This window comes from Pseudoliparis swirei, chromosome 18 (genome assembly GCF_029220125.1).
Source record: "Pseudoliparis swirei isolate HS2019 ecotype Mariana Trench chromosome 18, NWPU_hadal_v1, whole genome shotgun sequence".
In the NCBI taxonomy this organism is placed as follows: domain Eukaryota; kingdom Metazoa; phylum Chordata; class Actinopteri; order Perciformes; family Liparidae; genus Pseudoliparis; species Pseudoliparis swirei.
The window spans coordinates 15,320,178-15,345,515 of NC_079405.1; the positions used below are offsets into that span (position 1 = coordinate 15,320,178).

Genomic DNA, 25,338 nt, shown 5'->3' on the forward strand with positions numbered 1-25,338 from the left:
GCTACACCAGGTTTCCATCCTCAGAGACCAAAAGCAGCAGACAGCTTGCATCGGGAAATACTCTGATTCAGGTACATGATGCTGATTCTCTGTTTCTTGCCCTCACGCTCCCTGATTTTCACCACATTTTCTTGCTTGCTGTCACCATCTTCTTCTCATCTGTTGATTACATACTGCAACGATAACTCTAATTTTATGGTGATGTGTTATATAGAATGTGGAGCTTTAACAGTGGGTGTAATGCATTAATGATTCAAATATAAATGAGTAGGCGGTAAGTCATGACTAACCCTGGCAGGAGGGTTAGACTGAATTGGGAGTCCCCCTATGTGTGATTTAGAGATGTTGCTCACTGAAGGCAATCATTCAGAGGAAAGAAGGGAGGTTAGAGCTCAATGTTAAGCCTCAATCCCTGCTGACAGGAGGCAGAACATCCTGGGCTTTCGTTACATCTGTAGTGAGAGCATTTATAGCTTAAGCAACTGGATTTCCTTGATTTGACACATACTTATAACGACAGCCACCCATGTCTGTTTGTTGTCTGTAATAGCTAGGCATAGCTAATATGCAGGCAGCCTCTGAAGCCTGTCAATACCCTCACGTTTTCCAATTGAAACACCACATTCACTCATATGGGGCTTCTTTGGACACAGAAATACTATTGGAGTACATGTACCCATGTTGTGTTGGGTATACACTACCGTTCAAAAGTTTGGGATCACTTAGAAATGTCCTTATTTTTCAAAGAAAAGCATTGTTTTTTTCAATGAAGATAACATTAAATCAATCAGAAATACACTCTATACATTGTTAATGTGGTAAATGACTATTCTAGGTGGAAACGTCTGGTTTCTAATGAAATATCTCCATAGGTGTATAGAGGCCCATTTCCATCAACTATCACTCCAGTGTTCTAATGGTACATTGTGTTTGCTAATCGCCTTAGAAGACTAATGGATGATTAGAAAACCCTTGAAAACCCTTGTGCAATTATGTTAGCACAGCTGAAAACAGTTATGCTGGAGATATAAGCTATACAACTGGCCTTCCTTTGAGCTGGTTGATTATCTGGAGCATTACATTTGTGGGTTCGATAAGACTCTCAAAATGGCCAGAAAAAAAGAACTTTCATGTGAAACTCGCCAGTCTATTCTTGTTCTTAGAAATGAAGGCTATTCCATGCAGAAATTGCAAAGAAACTGAAAATTTCCTACAGCGGTGTGTACTACTCCTTCAGAGAACAGCACAAACGGGCTCTAACCAGAGCAGAAAGAGAAGTGGGAGGCCCCGGTGCACAACTCAGCAAGAAGACAAGTACATTAGAGTCTCTAGTTTGAGAAATAGACGCCTCACAGGTCCTCAACTGGCAGCTTCTTTAAATGGTACAGACAAAACGCCAGTGTCAACGTCGACAGTGAAGAGGCGACTCCAGGATGCTGGCCTTCTAGGCAGAGTGGCAAAGAAAAAGCCATATCTGAGACTGGCAAATAAGAAAAGATTGGTATGGGCAAAAGAACACAGGCATTGGACAGAGGAAGATTGGAAAAAGGTGTTCTGGACAGATGAATCCAAGTTTGAGGTGTTTGGATCACACAGAAGAACATTTGTGAGACGCAGAACAGGTGAAAAGATGCTGGAAGAGTGCCTGACACCATCTGTCAAGCATGGTGGAGGTAATGTGATGGTCTGGGGCTGCTTTGGTGCTGGTAAAGTGGGAGATTTGTACCAGGTAAAAAGGGATTTTAAATAAGGAAGGCTATCACTCCATTTTGCAACGCCATGCCATACCCTGTGGGCAGCGCTTGATTGGAGCCAATTTCCTCCTCCAACAGGACAATGACCCAAAGCACACCTCCACATTGTGCAAGAACTATTTAGGGAAGAAGCAGGCAGCTGGTATGCTGTCTGTAATGGAGTGGCCAGCACAGTCACCAGATCTCAACCCCATTGAGCTGTTGTGGGAGCAGCTTGACCGTATGGTCCGCAAGAAGTGCCCATCAAGCCAATCCAACTTGTGGCAGGTGCTTCAGGAAGCGTGGGGTGAAATTTCAACAGATTACCTCAACAAATTAACAGCTAGAATACCAAAGGTCTGCAATGCTGTAATTGCTGCAAAAGGAGCATTCTTTGACGATAGCAAAGTTTGAAGAAAAAAATTAATACTTCAAATACAAATCATTATTTCTAACCTTGTCAATGTCTTGACTATATTTTCTATACATTTTGCAACTCATTTGATAAATAAAAGTGTGAGTTTTCATGGAAAACACGAAATTGTCTGGGTGATCCCAAACTTTTGAACGGTAGTGTATATATTTAACAAGAGCTGCTAACACAGCAGATGTAGATGTGATGGGAAAAGGTATGTCACCTATTTGTTGATAGGATCGTATTTGGGGAATTAGCATGCATTCGTGCATTGACAGGATGTGTGCTTGAAAAGCATTAATCACAGTTTCTCAGTGAAGGAGCAGACTGGATTTATCTTTATTTATTTAATATAGAGCAGGTAGATCAAAGTTCAAGTTATTTATTTTCTAGCAGATCAGTATCATCATGCATGTTTGATTTAAGCATCATAATGATTTGATTGCAGATTTATAAACTAAAATCTGTTCAAGTTGCTCAACTCTTTCGTATTCTGATTTATGATTGTTAAAATAATGTGACTTTTCTCAGCATGTTGCTAAAAAGGTTTGATGACTAGCTTTGGATTACCTTAACGGTAAAATTGCCTTCACAGAGGTTTAAGAAGTGATGGAGGATTTTCTAATCCGTGTGTATTAATCTTAATTGTAGCTGAGGCAAAAGTAATACTCAGCATGAGCAACTGACTGGAAGGATTAGTACAAATAACCCTTAAGAGCAAATAAGGAGAATACACATGCAAACTCAGATAAACACACAATTTATTTAAATCTGTCCTTGTTTTTAGGGTGGTTGTGACTGCAGACATGAAGACTTTCTAAATGGACAGGAATCATAACATCTGAACTTCCTGCAGCAGCATCCTCCGGACAACAGCTTTTGACCTCATTTTCTAGCCGCTGTTTTCTGGCCGTCCTTCCTGGCTTTGAAGGATGGGTGATGGGCCTGTGACTGCTCCTGCCTGCCTGCTTCATCCCATCCTTCAATGGAACCGATGTGGAATTCCTCCCGGCCACCTCCACAGCTCATCTCCAACATGTCGGCCTCCTTTCTGCCTGAGGGCTGGGCTCTGTCCCAGTCGCTAGCCCTGCTGGCCATGCTGCTCATGGATCTGCTGGCTGTGGTAGGTAATGTGGCTGTCATGGCGGTCATTGCAAAGGCCCCACAGCTCCACAAGTTTGCCTTTGTGTTCCACCTGTGCGTGGTGGACCTGCTGGCAGCCCTGGTGCTGATGCCCCTTGGCATGCTCTCAAGCCGAGCCTTCTTCGGGGAGGCCCTGTGCCGGAGCTACCTCTTTCTCAGTGTGTGCCTGGTTAGCGCTGCCATCCTCTCTATCTCCGTCATCAATGTTGAGCGTTATTACTACATCATACACCCGATGCGCTATGAAGTAAAAATGACTGTTGGCCTGGTAGCGTCAGTGCTGGTGGGGATCTGGGTCAATGCCCTGGCCATGTCTGCTCTGCCGCTGCTCGCTTGGTTCCTGCAAGGTGGAAGAACTCCTCTTCTTGACAGTAGTGGGGTTGTGGGAGGAGGAGGACGAGGAGGAGGAGGAGGGGCAGTCCCATCTCCACCTGCTCAAGGTCACAGGCGCTGCTCAATACATTGGACAGGAGGAGGCTCAAACCGCTTGGCCTTCATGGCCCTGTTTACTTTAGTGTATTTCCTGTGTCCACTCCTGGTCATTCTTGTTGTGTACTGCAATATGTTCAAAGTGGCTCGGGTAGCAGCCATGCACCACGGGCCTCTGCCTACCTGGATGGACACGCCTCGACGGCAGCGGTCAGAATCACTTAGCAGCCGATCCACGATGGTCACCAGCTCTGGCACAGGGACCGGGACGGACAGAGCCACTCCGCAGCGTCCCTTTGGGGGAGGAAAGGCTGCAGCGGTGTTGGCAGCAGTCGGTGGGCAATTCCTTTGTTGCTGGCTGCCCTACTTTACTTTCCACCTGTATTCAGCACTGTCTGCCAGCCCTCCAGCCACACTAGCGTCTCTGGAGGAGGTCGTCACCTGGATTGGTTACTTCTGCTTCACCTCCAATCCCTTCTTCTATGGCTGTCTCAACAGACAGATCCGGGAGGAGCTGGGCAAGCATCTGCCTTGTCTGTTTCGTCGAGCAGGATTTGAGATGGAGGACAGACTACCTAGTCGTGAAGGATCCATAGAGGAGAATTTCCTCCAGTTTCTTCAGGGCACCGGCTGCAACATGGATCCTCAAACCTCTCACAGCACCTCCAGCCCGAAAGGGGAGGCGTGCTGCCCAGTGGCACAGCCCCAACCACCCGAGCCAGCACAGTCCGTACCGATAGATTTCCGTATCCCTGGACAGATTGCAGAAGAGACATCAGAGTTTATTGAGTCTGAGCAGGCAAAGAACCTCCACATATATACAGAAAATTAAGTTTTTTAATAAGATTAATTTTCATCACTCAGATATGAACTGTTTTAGGAATTATTTCTGTGACAACGTGTTTCTCTATTTTTAAACCGATCCAACAGGTAGCTCAGTTAATTGAAACAACTTTACATTTTATTTTGAATCATTGCACTTTGCCTCGTCAGTTTCATTGTTTAACAGTCACAATGATACTATTAAATGCAGTCGTTTGAGATGTGTTTGAAACTGTTGTTTGTGAACAGGGAAATTACTGCTACATAAAAATGGCAACAATGGCCTTCCACACAACCACTCAGCTCGGTACAGTAAACCACTTTTATGACGACTATTGGTGTAACTAGTTAAAGCCTTTTTTAAAATATAAAAATAACATTCATTACATATTTGATTCAATGAAGGTAACCGAATTAATGTTTTAAGAAAATTCCTTTTTTATCAGAAAATTAGGGAACGATTACTGAAATGAATGATATGATTGTGCGGTGAAGCCTTTGGTATTCAGACATGAAGACGAAACGGTTCCACAAAACCAACTGATACTGTATTTGTAACTGCCAAATCAATCATGTTTGAGTCTCCAGGAAGTAGATTTTTCTATGAAGTAATATTGAAGAAAACAGCAATAAAATACACAAGATTATGAGTATTTGAGGGATTAATTGAGGGAAAAGCACTTCTGTCACTTTTGATTGGTAGCCGTGCTTTAGAGATAATGTCACTCTTAACCCTTATGCCAATCTGATCATAATCGATTAGCAGACGTCCATATTGTGGCCTCACTCTCATGGAATTGCTACCAGTTGTTCACAGGTAACCATTTTTTCTCTCTCCTTTCTTTGGTGCTTTGTCCAAACACATCTTTTTGTTGTTGATTTCTGATAAAGTAGATCTCTACCCAGTTTAGGATGCCGGTTGATTTGACTCATTTTAAGGGTCACCCAGCTTTCTGCCATGTGATGTATTCATCAGTGTATTTGGATACAGATCTTAAAGATCTATATTCTCTTGATGCACTGCGCTACGATCAAATATTATTCTAGTTCTTACATATGTTAAATGTACAAAATTGTATGTTATATTTAGTAAAATTGTAAAAGTTTGAGTTGTGTGTATCACTCAGCATGCTGTTTTTTGAGTCTATGTATTTGTTATAAATTTCATCACAATGAGGCTGATGTATTTTGATAGGTATGCAACCCTTTTCTTTTTTTGTGGAGATTTTTTATCCTGGAAGTAGAATCATTTAGATTTAGTTTGACTCCTCTGCTCATCAGGGTTTTTACGGTACCTCACATGCAGGAAAAATAAATGTTATTTTATAGTCCTGCACAGTTCCAAGTGAAGTTTTTGATGATGAGATGAAGTTGTATTTTATAGCAAACTGTAAGAGATAAATACGAGAAACTACATGTGGAAATGTTTGATTCAAATGACTTTCTTATGTAATATGGATACAGGGTTTTAAAGATATTTTTGGAGTGACGATGCAATCCAAAATGTAAAACTTGTCGCGCTTAATATCCTCATTTTCATCACATCTAAATATCACAAACTGTAAATGATGTTGTACGTTTGTGTTAAGATTTTCACTTGTTCAAAGATAGTTTTTTTATGCTGTGATAACAAAATAAAGAATGACTTCCACTGTACTGCAATGATATGAATGGGTTTTTAGAAAAGTACACGGCTAAACTTTGAGTGAGAGATACTGTTGTAATAAAGAGTTTCTATGTTGGTAAAACATTTTGGATGCTTTCTCATACTTTCACCAACATTGTGGGGCTGCTCCTGTAACAAATACATTTACTGCACACGTCCATTTCAAAGAGAGGGGTGGGAGGATACACTTCAAACACTTTGACCTTCAGGTAACATTTACCTTCAAAAGGCTAAACCAGTGATATGATCTTCATCAGAGAGTAAAGCTATACGTGTCGAAAGACAGACAGATAGATAGATAGATAGATTATATATATATATATATATATATATATATATAGATAGGTAGGTAGATAGATAGATATAGATGGATAGATAGATAGATAGATATAAAGATTGATAGATAGATATAAAGATAGATAGATATAGATGGATGGATAGATAGATATAGATATATAAAGATAGATGGATAGATAGATATAAAGATAGATATAAGGATAGATAGATATAGATGGATAGACAGATATAAAGATAGATAGATAGATATAAAGATAGATATAAAGATAGATAGATAGAAATAAAGATAGATAGATATAAAGATAGATAGATATAGATGGATGGATAGATATATAGATATATAGATATAAAGATAGATAGATAGATATAAAGATAGATAGATAGAAATAAAGATAGATATAAAGATAGATATAGATGGATGGATAGATATATAGATATAAAGATAGATAGATAGAAATAAAGATAGATAAAAAGATAGATAGATAGATATAAAGATAGATAGATAGATATAAAGATAGATAGATATACACTACCGTTCAAAAGTTTGGGGTCATCCAGACAATTTCGTGTCTTCCATGAAAACTCACTTTTATTTATCAAATGAATTGAAAATTGAATAGAAAATATAGTCAAGACATTGACAAGGTTAGAAATAATGATTAATATTTGAAGTATTAATTTTGTTCTTCAAACTTCAAGCTCAAAGGAAGACCAGTTGTATAGCTTATATCACCAGCATAACTGTTTTCAGCTGTGCTAACATAATTGCACAAGGGTTTTCTAATCAGATATTAGTCTTCTAAGGCGATTAGCAAACACAATGTACCATTAGACCACTGGAGTGATAGTTGATGGAAATGGGCCTCTATACACCGATGGAGATATTTCATTAGAAACCAGACGTTTCCACCTAGAATAGTCATTTACCACATTAACAATGTATAGAGTGTATTTCTGATTAATGTTATCTTTATTGAAAAAACAGTGCTTTTCTTTGAAAAATAAAGACATTTCTAAGTGACCCCAAACTTTTGAACGGTAGTGTAGATGGATGGATAGATATATAGACATAAAGATAGATAGATAAAAAGATAGATAGATATATATATATAAAGATAGATAGATGGATAGATAGATTGATAGATAGAGAGATATAAAGATAGATAGATAGATATAAAGCTAGATCGATAGATAGATGGATAGATGGATAGATAGAGATAGGCAGATTTATAGATATATAGATTAATTGATAGATTGATTGATTTATATTGGAAGATAGTGTGCGAAAGGCCTCACACCTCAGCAGCGGATGTCAGTCAAACCGCCCCCAGCTTCGCCATGATCTTCCATCCCCATTGAATAGTGACATTTCTCAGTGCTGTAGTTGGCGGGAGGAGGAGCGGGAGCTATTGGGGATCCAACAAGACACCTTATTTGAGACTTTTAAAAATACATTCTGGAGATTAACCGGAGCTGACTTCGTTGCCGTTGTTTTTCTTTCACAACTTCTGGCTTGCTCGAGTGAGTCTCTCAAGCTGTGAGCCGAAATAACTCTATACTCTCCATTCTGCTATTGAGAATGACTTTTGATTTCTTTCTTAATTTTTTAATCTGTGACTATAGATTGCATTTAAACTGTAAAACTTTTATCCTTGTATTTACATTCCCTTTTTTTTCTTCCAAAAGCAAAACAAATTGATTCTTTAGCTGTTAAATTAATTTAAATTGGTACTGATATGATAAAGTATTTTTCACCGATACCAGCAGTTTACAATTAAAATGATCAAACCTCATATTTTGGCACCAAAGAAATGCTTCGTAAAACTAAAATATTGTTGAAAATGCACTTCTCTTATACATCAAGATTACAGCGAACTGAAAACAGATTAAAACCCCAAATAACTATTGTTATGTGACACTACATTGTATTATCATTATTATTGTTGTACAGTAAATTAAACTATGCAATATCATATAAAACAGCTCGAATTAGCTCCACCATCATTTTACTGAATTTAGTAATATAAAACAAATATGACTAATACTGTCGTTCTTTTTACACATTTATAATGGTACTTTTACTTGTAATAGTGTTTTTGTGGTATTGCTACTTGAACAAAATATCTGAGTAACTTTTTCTCTCAACACTTGATCTGTTGACCACCAGGATCTCCAATTAAAATCAATTAATTGGAGATTAATTATTTTCTAATTGTAAGCATAGCGTGTAGTATACATCTGTCAGTTTCCCTGATGATGTTTACTGGCTCTACACAGCAACACTAATGTATAACAGGCTTATTAATCAATGTTGTGTGCGTGTGTGTGTGTGTGTGTGTGTGCGTGTGCGTGTGTGTGTGTGCGGGCCGACTTTGGACTCTGATAACCTTAAACCGACACAAGTGTCAACGCCTCCTCATTCCTTCTTTTGAGGACATCGCATTGACGTCGAAAAGGGAACCTGACGTTACATACTCCAGAAAAGGTAAAGAGTATTTCTTTTCACTAGTTATTTTCATTTATTAAACGGCTATCACGGTAATTCAGGTGTGACGCTGACGACGAACGGTATGCACCGACGGGAAGTTGACGCAAGTCAATAAATAGCCAGCTAACGTTAACAGCTCGTGACGTTATTGAAGGTTAAACTGGAGTTAGAAATGCAACTTTAACTGTAAAAAAACCCAGCATATTTAGTGTGATGACGTAAGCAACACGCACAATGTAACTTATTGAAGCTATAGTAAACCGTACAGGACAGTTAATCACGTCTAAGAGAGTGCAACTGCTAATAGATGTTCAGCTCGCACGCGCACGTGAACTCATTACCTGTTGCGCGTGTGACGCTCTGCTGCGTTCTCCAGGACGTTTCCGGTCTCGTGCGTCTCCTTCTGCTGCCAGCTGGTCCTCAACAATGTCCGCCGGTAAATCCGCATGCAGTGACCCAGTGCGAAAGCGTTTCATAACACGTACGTTAACGTTACCACGTTCATTATAAATGAAACGAGAGACGTTTAGCCTAAAAGATCTCAAGCACTGCGTACTTCAGCAGCTTAACGCTGCATTAATGTACTTTATGCCAATGAAGTGGCTCGTACATCCTCTGACACAGGCTCTAGTCTATATGGAGGGCCACTAAATCAATTAGTTACACTTTATTTCAGACTCAAGGTCCAGATAATACAACACATTAAATAGACTAAAATACTTACAAAAGCACCATTGACCTACCAATGCCTTATAAACAGACAGCTGTTCCAATACTTGCATACTGAAGTCGTCACTTATAAAGGCCAACATAAAAAATAAAGAAAGTATTGTTTTGGAGAATAACCTGGGTAACTGTACGTGCACTCTTAGCTCGAGCTTGTTGACTTTACTTGAAATTCGCGTGGAAACCCGTTGCCTCAAACCACTTAGGTTTTTACACATGGAAGAACGAAACAAGTTAAGTTGGGTTAACTTAAAAACGTAAGTCCTGCAGTAGACATATCTAAGTCCACATTAGTAATCATTACTCAAAATCATTAGTTCACTTTAATTATTTCTTTTCTTTAGTCCAAGTTTAATTAAATAACTATGTTAAGTTAAACATACATAAGAATATATAAACAAATCACTAATATAAGATTAGTAATTGCTATAAGGTCATTAGTTTAATTTAAGTAATGTTTTTAAAATACACTATTTTATTTTAAGATTGTATTAATTGTTTCAAGAAAATTGTAGAGAAGGAAAGAAAAACAACAATGAATTGTGTACACCAATGGGATTTATTTCGTCAAAACATTGCACTGTAACAGTTTAAATGTTTTACTGAGTCAATACAAAAATTCCAACTTTACAAGAGGAGGAATGCAACATTACACAGTAACATACAGACAGGCATTTTAATTCTTAATTTCAACTTGACTGGACAGAGGAACTGGGTTAAACATATTGAAACAGAACACTTATCTGCAGTCTCGAGCATACACTGTAAAAAACAAGTGGTGGAACATTTATACTTTTGCAACATAAACTTCAAGCAATTTTAAAATAAGTACCTTAGAAATTAAACATTCTTTTAACTACAAACAGTCTTTGGTGAGAAACGAGGATTAAAACCATGTGCCACTGCAGAAATACAATCCTAACAATACACTAGCACTGGAATGTATATATTTGCACTCAGACAGGTAGAAAAAAGAGACAAAAATCTTAAAGATTGCATATTGTAAACACACTGAATTTAAATAGTAATAGACCAGTACAAAACTGCATACAAATCTAATTAAGTAAAAAAGAAAAGAACAAATAGTAATCTGCAAGTAGTTGCTATAAGTCCTGGTGATTAGCAGCTCTTCTTTTAATACGAATAATATTGCTCTGTTTTTGGTAAAATGCCAAAACACTCCTGGGTTTGCTTTTCTCATGCATAGATTTTTGCAACATCAGCATTTGAATGCAAAGTGTACTTCATCTGATTAGATTCAATTATGATTTGTTCAGTTTGGTTTGATGTTTTGCATTTCACATTTCCTATAAAAAGGCTTTGCATGCAAAGAGAGAACCCGGTCTTTTTGGTGTTTAGTCTCTGCAAACAAAATAACAAAATGCTTTATTCCATGAGCTTTGCTCAGAAGGAGTGTGTATGTGGGGGGGGGTGGGGGAATCCCATAGCTGCCAGAGATATGCACATTGGTCTCATTTTAGCAAAAGGGTGAGTAGACAGAAAGCGTAACCAAACAGAAGAGGCAAAGAGAAAACCAAAGAAGGAATAACGGGGTCGTCAGGCTAACATATTTGCCTGTTGCTTCTGGGTAAGGCTTTACAAATGTTTATAATTTGGTTTGAGCAAAATATGTGTGACATAGTTATGGGGGTAGTCAAGATTTTTGTTTCATAAAAAATTAGGCCTCTGTTTTTTACCCATTGCTGCTGCTGCACCAGATGGTGAGCGTCAGCTTTCCTAAAAAACTGGATCAGATTTCAGAAAAAGCTGGAGTAGACGAGACGAGAAAAACAAGATTGTTTATGGGAAAGATGAATTTAGAATGTTTTCACTTTTAGAATATATCTTTAGATGATGGTTTTGCCAAGGCTATTTGACTGAAACATTTATGTTACTTGATTGTTGTACTGTAACTACAAGTCTGTTTTCAATCGTCAGGACATGTTTTTAGCCTAATGCCACACACGACTCAATCCTAACGAAGAATTACTTGTAGATTAAGTTTTGCTTCAGTCTTCTTAGAGATAAGGTCAATATGATGAGCATAATTTAATTTAATTTAGTTGCATGATCTTGCATCGTCAAAGTGTGAAAGGAGGATGGTGGTCGAGGCAATGAATGATTGTGAGTTATGTTCAGCTGCAGTTTATTTCAAACTCTTGTATACAGCGAGTTCATATGCTCACACATAAACTACTAAATGAACAGCTGCCTTCAGATAATGGCAAAGCTCCTCAATGCTGTGTTTATGGTTTGTATTAGTATCAATGTTTGCTGTCTAGTGTCAGTACTATTTGATAAACTGAAGCAGTTGGAACAACACGTTGTGTGCTCAGAGAGGACAAACATGTGTTTCTCTGACTGCATTACAGTTTCATACCACTAGATGGGCGTCTTTACTCTATTTTGTAGCTCTGTTGCTCTGAGTACTCTACCAAGTAATGGGATCGCAAAGTTCAAAAATACAAAGTCCGGCCAATTTTACAAAGTCAATAGCTCCAGTAATATCCAATAGATATGTTACAGTTTTTGAATATATGTTTATTGATGATCTGAAAAACCCTTCATCTAAAACGATTCTATGAGCTTATTATTCTGAAAAGCCTAATTAGGGCTCTGCTGACTTGTTGAAGCTTGTGTGGTGACAACACTCTAAAAAGTAGTGTGAAATAATAATTAATGCTCTTAAACTATACTACAGGATCCACACAAGAGAAATTTGTGTGCATTACTAGTCTATTACTATTACTTATTTATGTGCTTTTTCACTCTGATTAATCCGTATTCTTTGGCCTTTTTTGGTTGCTTGTCGTACATCTGGATCCCTTTCTGTCGGTTGAATACTCTAATTGTTATTTTTGGATGAGTGGAACACTTTTGTCCTTCACTGACCTTGGTGCTCAGCTGGCGGGTTGTTGTCGGTCTCCATTCTCATGCCAGCCCCACACTTTGATCTGCATTGCCCTCCTCTGTGGCGTTTTTCCCCCCTGCATCGGCAATAGGAAGCTTATTCCCCGGTTGCTAGGGCAACCAAGGAGGATGGCCCCCAGCAAGGGCTGGTAAGCCCTGGGCTGCCTCTCAGCTCGTCGCTGTGCGGCATGCCTGCCGACCTGCGGCTGGCTAAGAGGAGGAGCCAACTCTGCAGAGGAGCTTCTCCCTGCCCAGTATGGGTCCCGCCGCCCCACTGCCCCACCATGAGACAGAGCTCCAGCGTCAGCGCTCCTTTCTCCCTCTGCTGGCCACTGCGCAGCTCTGACTCACTTTGCTCCAGCAGTAACAGGAGCACAGGCAGCAAGATGTCATCCTCTTCCTCCACCTCCTCTTCCAACAATGATGGACAAGGGAAGCCTAAACCGAAATCCCCGCTTCGTAAGGGGGGGAGCCTGCAGAGCACCACCAGCCCCGGTGAGTGTGGGTGAGAGGAGTCCCATAGAACAAGGATTGAGTTCACAGCTCTTCCATGAATGAGGGGTTAAAGAATTGCACAACTGCTCGTGCAGCGGCATTTAAGGATCCATGCTGCTCACCAGGATCAATACGGGAAGATACTGACTTTCCCTGCAACTCTAGTTTCTTGCTTAGTTTGGTTTTGAATCTGTTGTTGAGAATTTGGTTTATAACTCAGCATGCATGTTGCTTTGTGTGGAACTGTTATGCAATTCACAAACAGGAATTATTGAACTAAATAAACTAGGTTTGCAATTGGGTTAATCTATTGATAACATTGTTTTTATAATCAGTTTAAATAATTGTTTTAGTCAGAAAATACGGACAAAAGCACATTACATGTACTCAGAGCTGCAAACCCTTTTATTGGTGATGCATAAATCAAGAAATGCTTGGCACTTAGTTTAAAATGATCAATGAATAACTACAATTTTTTGATTAGTTTTAGAAACTGTCAGCAAATCCTGTCGGCTCTAAACTAAATGATGATCTTGACTGCCCAGCTGACACTGCTGTAAATATGATAGTACATTACTGCAATAAATACACTGGCACAGCAGAACTTGAAACCATCTGAACCTGAACTAACTGTGTTATGGTGCACGCTGATGAATAATCACACTATTGTACTAAAGGATCTTCATGTTGCTAATGTTTCACATACAGTAGATATCTGTCATGTGGCAGGTCCACTCAAATAGATATGCACACATTATTATATTGATTATTTCTTTGTAAAAACTGTTATAAAGTTACTATTTTTACACATGTATTTTACTTGTTTATGTATTGGAGATATCACTTCAAAAGTTGGCAGTTTATGAAGTTTGAAAATATTTTTGGATGATTCCTGGATTTTAAAGCGATCCCCTCCCCCTCAATGGGCCCCTTGTAGCAACACCAGTTTATCATGTGTCTCCTGGCTTCTCCTTATCTCATCAGCTTGGGTTACACACAGCAGTTCAGTCGTTTTATCTTTCAACTGCACATCTCTCATGACAACCAAACCCTCTGCAACTGTTTGGCCAACATGCTATTTATATATGCAGTGACCATGTGGAGAAAAAGAAACCTCATTATTTCACATTTAAGTTGTATTCCTCCATTAGCAGCCCAGATGTAATTCCTATAATGCACGTTGTCTCATCAAATATATAAAAGATTGCTTTTTAAACATAATTACAATTTAATTGCAACAGTTCATATAACACAATATAGGAAATGCCAATTTCCCAATTCCCTTGGTGATGGTTCTTCATTACTTAACTATATATATTTATAAAAGTTAAACTGTGAAATAGTTCAATCTCAGCTGCCATTCTATGAATAAAGATATTGTTATTGACATTTTAATAGCATTGTAATGTCGCCGGCAGGCTGGTATCTTACTGGCACATGCTGGTGTATTAATTAGTTTGATGTATTGTCTCAGGTATGCGTAGGGGTTACATTCGATGTTTAAAGGGATGGGATACGGGTCAAATGATCGTAGCTCTGTGATTACCTTTGAAGTTGATGCTAACTGACTGTAGGGAGAGACTAGAAAGCAATGTATCTGAGGCAATTAAATGTTAATATTGATTTAATTTGAAGCTACTTCCTCAGTGATCTACAGCACACATGTTGAGTGTTTGAGATGCTGCAATATACCAAAAGCAGTAACTCATGTTGATACACACGATACTGTATTTGCTGAGGAAGCCTGTCTTTGCTGCAGTAATAAATAACTTAGAGGTCTCTCCATCCATGCAGTTATTTAAGTCTTCTCAATTAGCCGCTTGGCTAAACCCACTGCACTCCCAGTCTGTCATAAGAGCCACATGTAGGCCACCCATTACAATACGTGCATCTGACCACAACAGTCTGTCACCATTGTTGATGCCAAATTACTGCTGCAGTCAAAATCTACTGTAGCTGCAGCGTAAGCAGTTGGTATTAGGCCCATGTCGTTAACCGAAGCCTGAAGTATTTACTGTGTAAATAATTAAGCAATTATTGTAGCAACCTCAGAAACAGCTTCACAGCATGTTTCCTCTCCAAGAAGGATGGTTAGGTTTTTTTCTCACACATTTTAATCTCCTTCACTCCTGAACATTTGAAACAGTTCTTTGATGCAAGTGTCGGTGTTGATTTGCTGGTGCAAACATCGACTACTCAGTCAATTTTCTCATCTGCAGGAATCTATCTCTGCCTGCGATCAGATTACAACAGAAAACACAGCAGTGACTCATGCAAGAGAGACAGAAGCATTCCCTTCACCTCTCTGGCAGATTGTAAAAGCCTCGATACCTCACGCGTCATACAGCTTTGGCTGCAAAGCCAGAACATTACATATTCTGCTTCATGTTATGCAATGACGGTCACTGCCTCGCTGGCCTCTAACTTGACACTGCCCTCTTTCCCTTTCATCTGTAAACTGTTAGGTGGTATAGCCCCCAGTTCTGTTTGAAATCCTGTTCCCGTTATGTCTCCGTGGACTTGTATGTATATGCGTCTCTATTTCAGAACTGTCCTAGTCCTGTGGGCTCTGTTTCATTACCCCATGGTATATTCATTCACTGAATTATGAGCACAGCAACACATTGTTGCCTTGGAACAACCTACAACTCACACCAGGAGACACTGCTCTCGGCCCCATGAATTCACAGTTGAGATTGTGGGTGTTGAAACATATTTTAGGAGTTACCTCCTGCTGATAATGTGTTGGTGGGATTCCTTTCTGTATTTCTGAGAGACAAAGCAGAACTTCAGTGCCACTACACAATTGAATGTATCATGTATCAGGTGAAACTAGACTTGATTGAACCAGTGGATCCACAGTTGGGTCCAAAAGCAAATCAAAGATATGGAAATTATAACTTTTGTAACATAAAATAGTCGAGCATGTGTGTTCTATGAGCACTTTATTCTGGTCAAATGTAAAAAATGTGAAAGTATTTAGAAACATTCTTGTGAACTTCTTTAATAGCACATTTAGTACTGTTCTGCACTTTTCCATGTCATCACAAGAGAGTCTCTGGAACAAAAGTGCTCCGTACAGTCGGACCATGGGGGTTTCAACAAGTGGCTGGTTGTCAGGGTCTCTTTGGCCGCGTTGCAGTCAGACATGAGTGAGGACCAGTTTGCTCTGTGTTTGGGTGGAACATTCCAGGGCTTTCTTCTGCTATTCATAGCTTGGTTGCTTCCCATGTAACAACGGAAGTGTGTCAGTTCTGGAAAAAGGATTTTGGAGGCTCGAAAGCTGTGTCACCAACAGGTGTGCCTGCTGTCGCTGGGCCGAGGAGATGAACAGCAGAGCCACCCACAATATCTCTCATTCTAATCATCACAACATAAGCGGACACAAACACACACACACACACACACACCCACACCTACACACACACACACTTACCCACACACGCACACACACACACGCACACTCACACACACACACACACAGAGCAGCAAGACTCCTCATGCCATTGGACACACCATGTCTCATGTGGTGGATTTGCAGACGAACAGACAGACAGTGTTTATGCACATGTTTATAATAATTAGTATTTCTTTGCCCAACTACAGTGAAGCATGCTGCTTTGATCTGTCTCCGCTCATGAAGGTCAATTTTAATTTAAACCACCTCATTGATCACAGATGAATCGGCATCAGCTGATGGTTGGTTTCTGAGTGGGTATTTATTGTCCTGTGACCTCCTTGAGTCAGTGAATCTGTGAATCAGTGAATTAGTGAATCGTATCCCCGGGTCACTTAATGATCTCCACTCATGCTTTGTGAAAAGATACAAACATTCGTTACGTCACAGTTTACTGATCATCCGTGAGTTCTCACCCCATTCTAGCATTACTATGCATATCAGACCACTAAAATGAGCTTTCCTTCTAAATTTAATGTCAAGAATGAATAATCGATTGACTGAAATAGATCAGCAACTGTTTTGATAATTGATTAAAAAAGTAATTTTTCATTCAGCATCTGCAGCTTCTCAATTCTGAGGCTTTTTTCTGTTGTACATCAATGTAAATGTTCTTAAACTGTCGGGCGGACCAAACAGGATGTCATCTCAGCTTTAGCTTTGCATATCCAGAACAAATAATCAATTATACAGACTCTCTGTTGAGTGTTTAGCATTTATAACATCACAGTTTTACCAAACAAACAAGAACAGAAATGAAAACAAGAATAGTGATTCTCAGAGTATTCCAAAGTAGAGATATCAGTCATAAATTGCGTGCATGCACATGAGAGTCTGTATCTTTATGTGCAAATAGAAAGCAGCCATGTGTTATCAGAAGCCTCCTCACTGGACCCTGACTCTCCTTTGGTCCCAGGGATAGGATATGAAACCTCTCAATGTTTGAGCAAAGCTAAGCAGAGTGTGTTACATGTTGACAGTGTCCAGTTACAGTGTTCCTATATTCAGATAAGGAGAGCTGCACTGAGAGGTGTGGCAAGAGGTTTGATGACCGGACCGGGCTCTGGATGATCACAGTGGATCGGAGGGAGGATGTCGATGTGTGTATCTGTTTCTTTTTTGGCGTGTGAACAGTTGGTGTGTGTGCAGTGGCAGATTACATGTGCATATATGGTCAGTGTTGTTGTGTATTGGCCGTGTGAGGGGCTGCAGGGAGGATTTATTGTTCTAAGAACATTCATGATGGACTTAGAAAGAGAGATACACAGTATCAGTCTGAATGCTAAGCGGCCATGGGTATTTTGTTTAAATGTTTGTCCTGTGTTGTTCACATGATCATTTCTGTGCAGGGTGACAGATTCGGTTTGCTTGACAAGGGCCTGAACAATAACGCCAGCTTTTCTCTGCTGGGAAAAAGGGAGTGAAAAGCGGTGCATGCTACTCCCCCGTGGCCTGTTGATTAGTGTCTTGGGAACACGATGTTTGGAAACAACCGACGTAATAGCAGGAAAGCCCAAGCTGGGGCTAAAAATGACACCAAACCACAGGGTGTTTACAGGAAATGGGGTTTGGAGAAAGAAAGTCCACTTGTACGTTGTCTAACTTTTGACAGCAAACTTCTCAGTTTGCTCTGATTTTAGTGCTTTATGTAAGCAATGTCATCAATGACCACATACTTCTCATCATAATTATTTACCCTAAACAAGGTTGACGTTTCAATCTGTTAACTCAGAACAGAGTCAAAGAGAACAAACACCCTCAAGTTCACAGCAATATGTTGCATGACAAATCCAAAAAGCACTATAGCATATAATGTAATATGTTTTAATGAATGTGAGGTTTATGTTTACAATTTTACAAAGACAAACAGAATTCATGATAATTATATGTACTCAGTAACTGCCTGTTTTTATGCTAAAACTGGCTTTGCCAGCGCAATGTCCTGCGCAGAAATATAGCAAGAGATGCATTATCTTCTTTAAGAGCCCATAACTGTTCTAAGTTAGTTAGTTAGCCAGGATGTCATCATTATTTTTGAGCTTTGCACTCTCAAAAATATACACCACCACCTCCACCACCGGTATGCATGGACTGAGGACACGATTCATGAGCAAAAGACCTCTCGGATTTGAAAATTCCTATTTATTAATAATGATTTGTGTATTTTTATGAAATGTACGTTTACTTAAACGAGTGGTTTTCCCACTTCGGAAGAAAATGTTCATGCCCCACAAAATTGTACCAAAATGGTACATGCTGAATTTTTATGGACATAACAACTTTTTGAGACTCCTCCATTTGTGCTTTTTCCAATAATAGAATAAAGAAAATTGCAACCACTTTCAAGAAACCAGATTGCTCCATCCGACAAAAACAAATAAAAAGTGCAATCACTTTGTTAGAACAATGCCAATAAAGGGCTATCTGTGCAGAAACTAATATTTGGCAAAAAATAGCCTATTGTGGCTGGATGAATCTGTTTTGCATTGCATATCTTTTCCAGATCAAAACAATAAAGTGCAACATGTGAAAAACTAAACAAAACATTCAAATCTTTGGCAATATAGAGTTGTACTGAGTTTTACACTGCAAATATTTTCTCAACAACAATAAACTACAATCAGCATTTCCCCTTGCACCCCACCTGTAATAGAGAACCACAGACTTAAACCAACTATCTTACGCAAATGAGGTTAATCTTTTGTACTTCATCTCTAAGATGTGTCCAATGTAGATCAGCATAGATCCATTGACTACCGGTAACATCGTTCACATTTAAGATGACTGCAAAGGTGGCAAATATGTTAAGAAATCATATTTTTAGCTTTATAAAACGTATATACTCGCGGTATTCAAAACCCCGGCCCACCGGTACAGGGGGCTCCATCGCTCCGAGAGGGCGCAGAGAAGTGAAGGCGTCCGGGTGAGGGGTGCTGTGAAGCCGACAATAGCCTCAAGCCAATTTTACTTTTCAAGTCAAATTAGATAATGTTTAGTTCGGAGTGCAGTTAGTGATGGCGTTGGCTCCTTGGCCTGCTCTCTTAGTACGCTGCAGAAAGAATGTGGAAACATCACATAACACCACATTTAGCTCCGTTATGTAATCGGTCATTGTGTATACAGTTCAATTTTATTCTTTTTTTTAATGGTGGGTGAAGGGCAAGTGTTGATTGTGGTTGGTATCCATGATATTTCTAGAATGTGGAGGTAAAGTTTCTTAAAATGCATATGAAGACGAACAAACTCTCACTTATGAGTCAGAGAGGTGGAGCAACATTTTCTTTGTAGTTTCCTGTAAGTATTGTTATATTTTGTTGGCTTGAGATACTTCCCAGCTGGTCTTTGTATTGGATGTTATTGAATACATTCAGGATATGTTCCTAAATTCCATAGTGTTTTTTGTTTCAGCTTGTTATGTGTCTTTCTTGCAGATGTTTCTGTGTCTGTATGCTTATATTTGTTTGACCTTCATCTGGAGAATTCCTTGATGATCTTAATTTAATATTGAGAAGAAGCTAAAGGGATTTCTTATTCACTGTGAAATACAGCAGGCCTTCCTCGTGCGTACGGACAGCGGTCATGTGAGAGAGGAAGGAAGCAGCTGCCCCTGGCATCATGTGATCGCGCAAGAAAGTAACACGGCATGCATCATGTTAATGAACTCGCTGACATGTACACACAATCTTATATTCACATACCTATGCTGCGTCATAGTAATATTGACCTCACAAGTAATCACACTGAAGTCATTTAATTTAAACATCTGATAATCACATTAAAATAATCTGAATTATAACAAAAAGTCCCAATAGAGTTCAGTTTATTTAGCTACATGGGGAATTAGACTCACTGCATGGTTGCATCAACTCGAACTCAACAACAGCAAGCACAATACAACATATCTGCACGTATAGTGGCATTGACATTAGTCACAGCACATAGAGTTACAACAGATACTATTAAAAAGTAAGAAAGCCAAATATAAAATGACAGTGCTACAGTGTTGGTAATTACATTTGAGGCAAATAAATTGTTAGAATGCAAATTCAATGATTGTATTACACATATTAAGAAATAATGTTTGAATGTATGTGTAACTAAAAATGCCTTACATGTAACAATCGTATTGAACTAATATTATTCAAAGCATGATTCGAAGTTGTGCACGCAGAATGATTAAAGTGGTGCATGATGAATAAGAAGTGAGAGGTGGAGAAGAAGTGAAAGTGGCCAGAGATGCATGGTCTCCTCCATTTTACAGCACAATCGAGCCTGAAGTGGTTCACTCCGGCCCCGCCCCTTTTCTACCACGTGGTATGTTCCAACTCAGTCTTAAAATCCGGGAGCTTGAAGGCTGCGCCGTCGATGCACTGAAATCCGGTGTAAACCAGGAAGCAGCTGAGAGGCAGAGAGAGAGCGCGAGAGAGAGCGCGAGAGAGAATAAGAGGAAAGAAGGGAGAGAGAAAAATGCTTCGCCAGCACACTGGAGGTGACGACTGTTAAAACAGAAGAGCGAAGAGCAAAGGAGACGTGATTGTATGATCCTGGTGAGAGCAGCTGGTGTTGAGGAGGGACGTACGCTGCCTCTCTCTTCTCTCGCTTCTCTCTCTTCGCTGTCATCCTCCCGGCTCCACCGTGTCAGCGGGGGAGCACGCATCTGTCGTCCCGGGCCTAGTTACATGTCCCAGCATCCCGCAAGAGCTCAGACGAGGCCACTGCGTCCGCAACCGAGCCCGTGCGAGCAGGACGAGGCAGGGAGACAGAGGTACTGTATCAATGCTCAGCGACATATGCTGTACGACGTGTTCACGAACATACGGTGTTGCGAGAAGTTACTGCAGTTGTGCGCGAGGCATGGCGTTTATCACTCGATACGGCATCGGCAGCCTCGTAGTGACAGATGAGGTGTCAGTAAACACAGTTGCTGTGCACTGGAATAGACTGACAACTTCTAGAAAACATTGAGAGGAAATATTTAAATGCGTGGGGGGGGGGGATTGTCTTAAAGAAAGAGAGCGAGAGAGAGAGAGACATACGTCATGCATCTGTTAGGTTGGCCGTCTGCTTAGATGCTGTTATTCGGGACGCTTGATGTGTGTCTGTAGTTTATTGCAGTGTGGCTGTGGCAGTGAGAGGACCTGCTGGAGTTTGCTACAGTCCTGTATGATGCAGTCATGTTGCCCAGCGGATTAATCACTGACATCCGGCATAAACAAAACATACACAGCATATGGCACAGCACCAGTGTGCAATAAATCAAGCGTTTGCTGCAGTTTCAGTTGCTGATAAGGTGCCAATGATGCTCGGAGAAACAAGTCTCTCCTTCAGAACCGCATCGTCACCAACACTCTTCAGGCAGTTTGTGTGAACAGATTCTGTAAACTGCTCAGTTCCGTTTGTAATAATCCACTTGAACATGTTTGTTGATCTTTGATCTGTTTTGTATATTGGTGTATGTGGCAGAGAGGAGTCAGATATGTCTCCTCTTAAAGGCTACATGTGGTACTATGTGGCTGCAGAATAGCAGTAAATCATGTCTCTCACCACTACACTGAGAATGATCTGTGTTTTTTCTGCATGCATTGAAATGTATTTGTCTTTCCAGCAGTCCTTCATGAAGTGAAAAAAGAGTCATCCCCAACAGTTTTTAGTGAATTTGCAGGCAATATGTTTAGCTGGAAAATATCATCAGCAATGTTGGTTCCCTTGTACTGATCCCTACTACTGATAATAAAAATATATATATTTTTTTTTTTTTTTTTTTATAAACACAACCCAAAGTAAAGGTTTATTTTCATCTGTGGTTGCTAAGGAACATCTGAAGTGGTGTCATCATCAACTCTTTCTCTCAGGGAATAAAGTGAAATCTCTTTCTAAACATTGGGGCCAGACTTGCATTAGACTAAAAAGTCAAATAAAACACATTACTGCAGCACACTAAGGCATATGTTATGCAATTAACAAATTCTCTTATTCTAAGATGCCCATCATGCATTGCTGCTGCCTGATATCCCTGGCTGTACATGACCTTTACGTGTGTAACAGACAACACATTACATTGTAATGACACTATTTACATTATTGTTCTACAACTTTCATTTGTCAATGCTAATGATGTAGAGCAAAGTATGCTTTTGATGTTAACGTTTGAGATGTATGAAGTCTGGTGTCACCTAATGTGTAAAACACAATTTAAACATGGGCTAGATTATATTTTTTCTGATTTTAAATGCATTTGACATGTTGAGATATGATTGTGAATATTGTGACAATGATATTAATTATATTGCCTTTCTTCTCACCATACTCGCCATACACTAGTCAAAGCAATGAAGATGAGTATCAATATTATTTTTTTGAAATCTTGGCCACTTGTGGCAGGGTGTGCTTAATATAGAAATAATTTAACAAGAATGAAGAGGCTTTGTTTGCTGAGCACAATAGTTAATTTCTCCCTGCTGCTATAGTCACCTTCATTTATGGAGAGAAGCACACCTGCGAAACACTTAATGCAAAATAAAGTGACATTCACCTTTGAGAGTCGACCTCAAGTCACTTAAGCGTGAAGCCAGCAGAGATCCAGCTACATTTGGTCCACTTCCACAAATTACCACACTTCATACATCTCAAACGTTAGCATCAAAAACATACTAATTCATTACAGTTTGCTCTATATCATTAGTATTGACTATAGAAAGATGTAGAACACTAATGTAAATATAGTGTCAGAATAATTTCATTCTGCTGAAAATCAATTAACAATTCACTAAGGAAAACCACGCCAGCAGTGTTACATGTTTACAGTTAGTTTATTGTGAAATAAATGAAGGGTTGATTATGTCTGGAACGAGAAGGGTCGTGAAGAGCGGATTGGAGGGGTGCTATTGGAGACTGCTGACGTCTGGTGGTTAGAGGGAATGGCGGGGGTGGAGACTCGTGGGTGGGGGTTGTCTCTTCTGAAGCTCTGGCGGTGCAGAGTCCCCCCGTTGTTCCCGTAGTCCTGTAGTAGAGAAATGGGAAGACAAGAACGGGGTCGGGAGGGAGGGATGTCGCTGCTGAGGCGAAGAGGGCGTGAATAGGTGTGACGTGTTTAAGTACCGTCGGCTCGAATGATTGGCTGAATGAGGGGCGTGGTCTCCCCAACTGAACTATGTTCTGTAAAACCTCATATAATATTGAAATATTGGCCAGCCCTTCTTATGTTCTCCCATGTAAACTCCAACACAATCAGCTCGTGTGTACCATTAAACCATGAAGAAACAATATGATACAATTAATAAAGGGTATCTACTTATATTTGGAGTGATATTTAATACTAATACAAACACGAGGGAGCCTGTTGTCTGTTACAACAGTAAAACTCACGTACTGGTTGTTGGTTATCTGGGTAAAAAGGAGAACAATCAATAATCTATTGGTTAGCGAACTCACGCCAGACCACTATGACACAAGGGAAGTGCCGGCTGGCGTTGTTAGGTTACAGGCAAGACTTCCATTTAAAATAAAAGTATATTTCTCATTATTTCTTTGCGACATATATAACATGTCATTGGCTGTAAAGTCATGTTGGAGAAAAGAATAGAGCAAGGACTGCCACAACATGTCGGCTGTTGCTCCGTGTGCTTGACGAGTTGACCATCATGCAGAAGAGGAAGTGCCCGGCCAGATGCCTTCACCAACATGCCAGTAACCTTGGGACTTGTTATTGTGGTGAGGACATTGCACTGAAAAGAGTCGTCTCACATCTGTCATCTCTACAGTGGCGGCTCAATCTTATTAATTCTCTGTGATGTAATGTGTATCATGATTGGAAGCTTTGATACCAACTTGAAGCTTATGGCACTTGATATTTGTTGACTGCAAAGTTTTATTGTCAAAATTGTCTTTCATCATATTACAAAAACAAAAAGTTGTTAAATTGTTATAGGCTGGTGTGGGCGTGGCCATTTGGAGTGGGTGCATTACAATCACTTGTTCATTCCACACTTATTCTTATTGTTGCACGTGCAAATTGAACCAACTTCGGCCCTGCATGCCCTTCGGTCTCCAGCAATTCACCGGCCAAGTCAGAAGTTAATGGCACAGACAGTTTTTCGAGATATGCGCTTCCTTAAATAGAGATCCCTTGTTTTATTGTCAGATTTATTTGGTCATGGAATATTTAACTAAAAACACATCTCTTCCGACTGCAGTGGCACTTAATTGGCACTTGCTTATGGTACTTTTGTCGTTTGACTTTCTTGAAGAAATGTTACTTTCTAGATTCTTGTTGTTCTGAGTTTGTACTCTTGGTTGATGCACTTATTGTAAGTCGCTTTGGATAAAAGCGTCTGCTAAATGACATGTGATGTAATGTCATATTTTCAAAGATATAACTGTACAATGTTTTGGTTGACTCCTGCCAAAACTTGTTTGCTGCTACGTTCATCCTGCATGACTGGGAGGATAAGACACGCTGGTCGATAGATTCTAGATGTCTGTCTCTCTGGTCGGGTTCAAAAGAACGAGTGGGTAGCGCATGTGGGCGGTGTGCAGACTCAGGTCCCAGGGATGTGAGAGAAAGCTGAGATGGAACGCTTTGTCAATATTACTCACTGGTCTAAGAAACGAGCTCTCAAGGACTACGTGAAGATGATTGGCTGTCACACTTCATGCTAAAATAGAAGAGCCCCACTCACAAAGTAAACAGCGTGTTTGAGGTGAGGCTAGAGTCTGGGTTGGTTCGCCAGCCTGTGGGCCAAAATGCATTCGCATGCA

The 25,338-nt window shown here is 39.9% G+C and overlaps 2 protein-coding genes and 1 long non-coding RNA gene across 7 annotated transcripts in view; 2 read left to right on the forward strand and 1 right to left on the reverse strand.

Moving 5' to 3' along the window:
- LOC130207893 (G-protein coupled receptor 61-like) lies at positions 1 to 6,284 on the forward strand. The gene is made up of 2 exons (XM_056436640.1): positions 1 to 71; positions 2,936 to 6,284. Exon 2 carries the CDS (start codon positions 3,134 to 3,136, stop codon positions 4,550 to 4,552), a length of 1,419 nt encoding a protein of 472 aa, XP_056292615.1. The 5' UTR covers positions 1 to 71; positions 2,936 to 3,133; the 3' UTR covers positions 4,553 to 6,284.
- On the reverse strand, positions 4,386 to 9,641 carry LOC130207894 (uncharacterized). The gene is made up of 3 exons (XR_008834346.1): positions 9,335 to 9,641; positions 7,804 to 7,911; positions 4,386 to 4,472 (listed from the first exon to the last, which is right to left on the reverse strand). It is a non-coding gene; the product is annotated as an uncharacterized LOC130207894 (long non-coding RNA).
- LOC130207891 (AMP deaminase 2-like) overlaps positions 8,921 to 25,338 on the forward strand; it is a 27,015-nt gene continuing 10,597 nt past the window's right edge. For 2 of the 5 annotated variants that reach the window (XM_056436633.1, XM_056436634.1), the window contains exon 1: positions 12,803 to 13,124. In XM_056436633.1, coding sequence (XP_056292608.1) covers positions 12,818 to 13,124 — 307 coding nt within the window. In that variant the 5' untranslated portion in view covers positions 12,803 to 12,817. Of the gene's footprint in view, positions 8,991 to 11,180; positions 11,308 to 12,802; positions 13,125 to 21,150; positions 21,347 to 25,338 lie in introns of those variants that run through there. The other 3 variants (XM_056436637.1, XM_056436635.1, XM_056436636.1) reach the window with 3 other exon arrangements.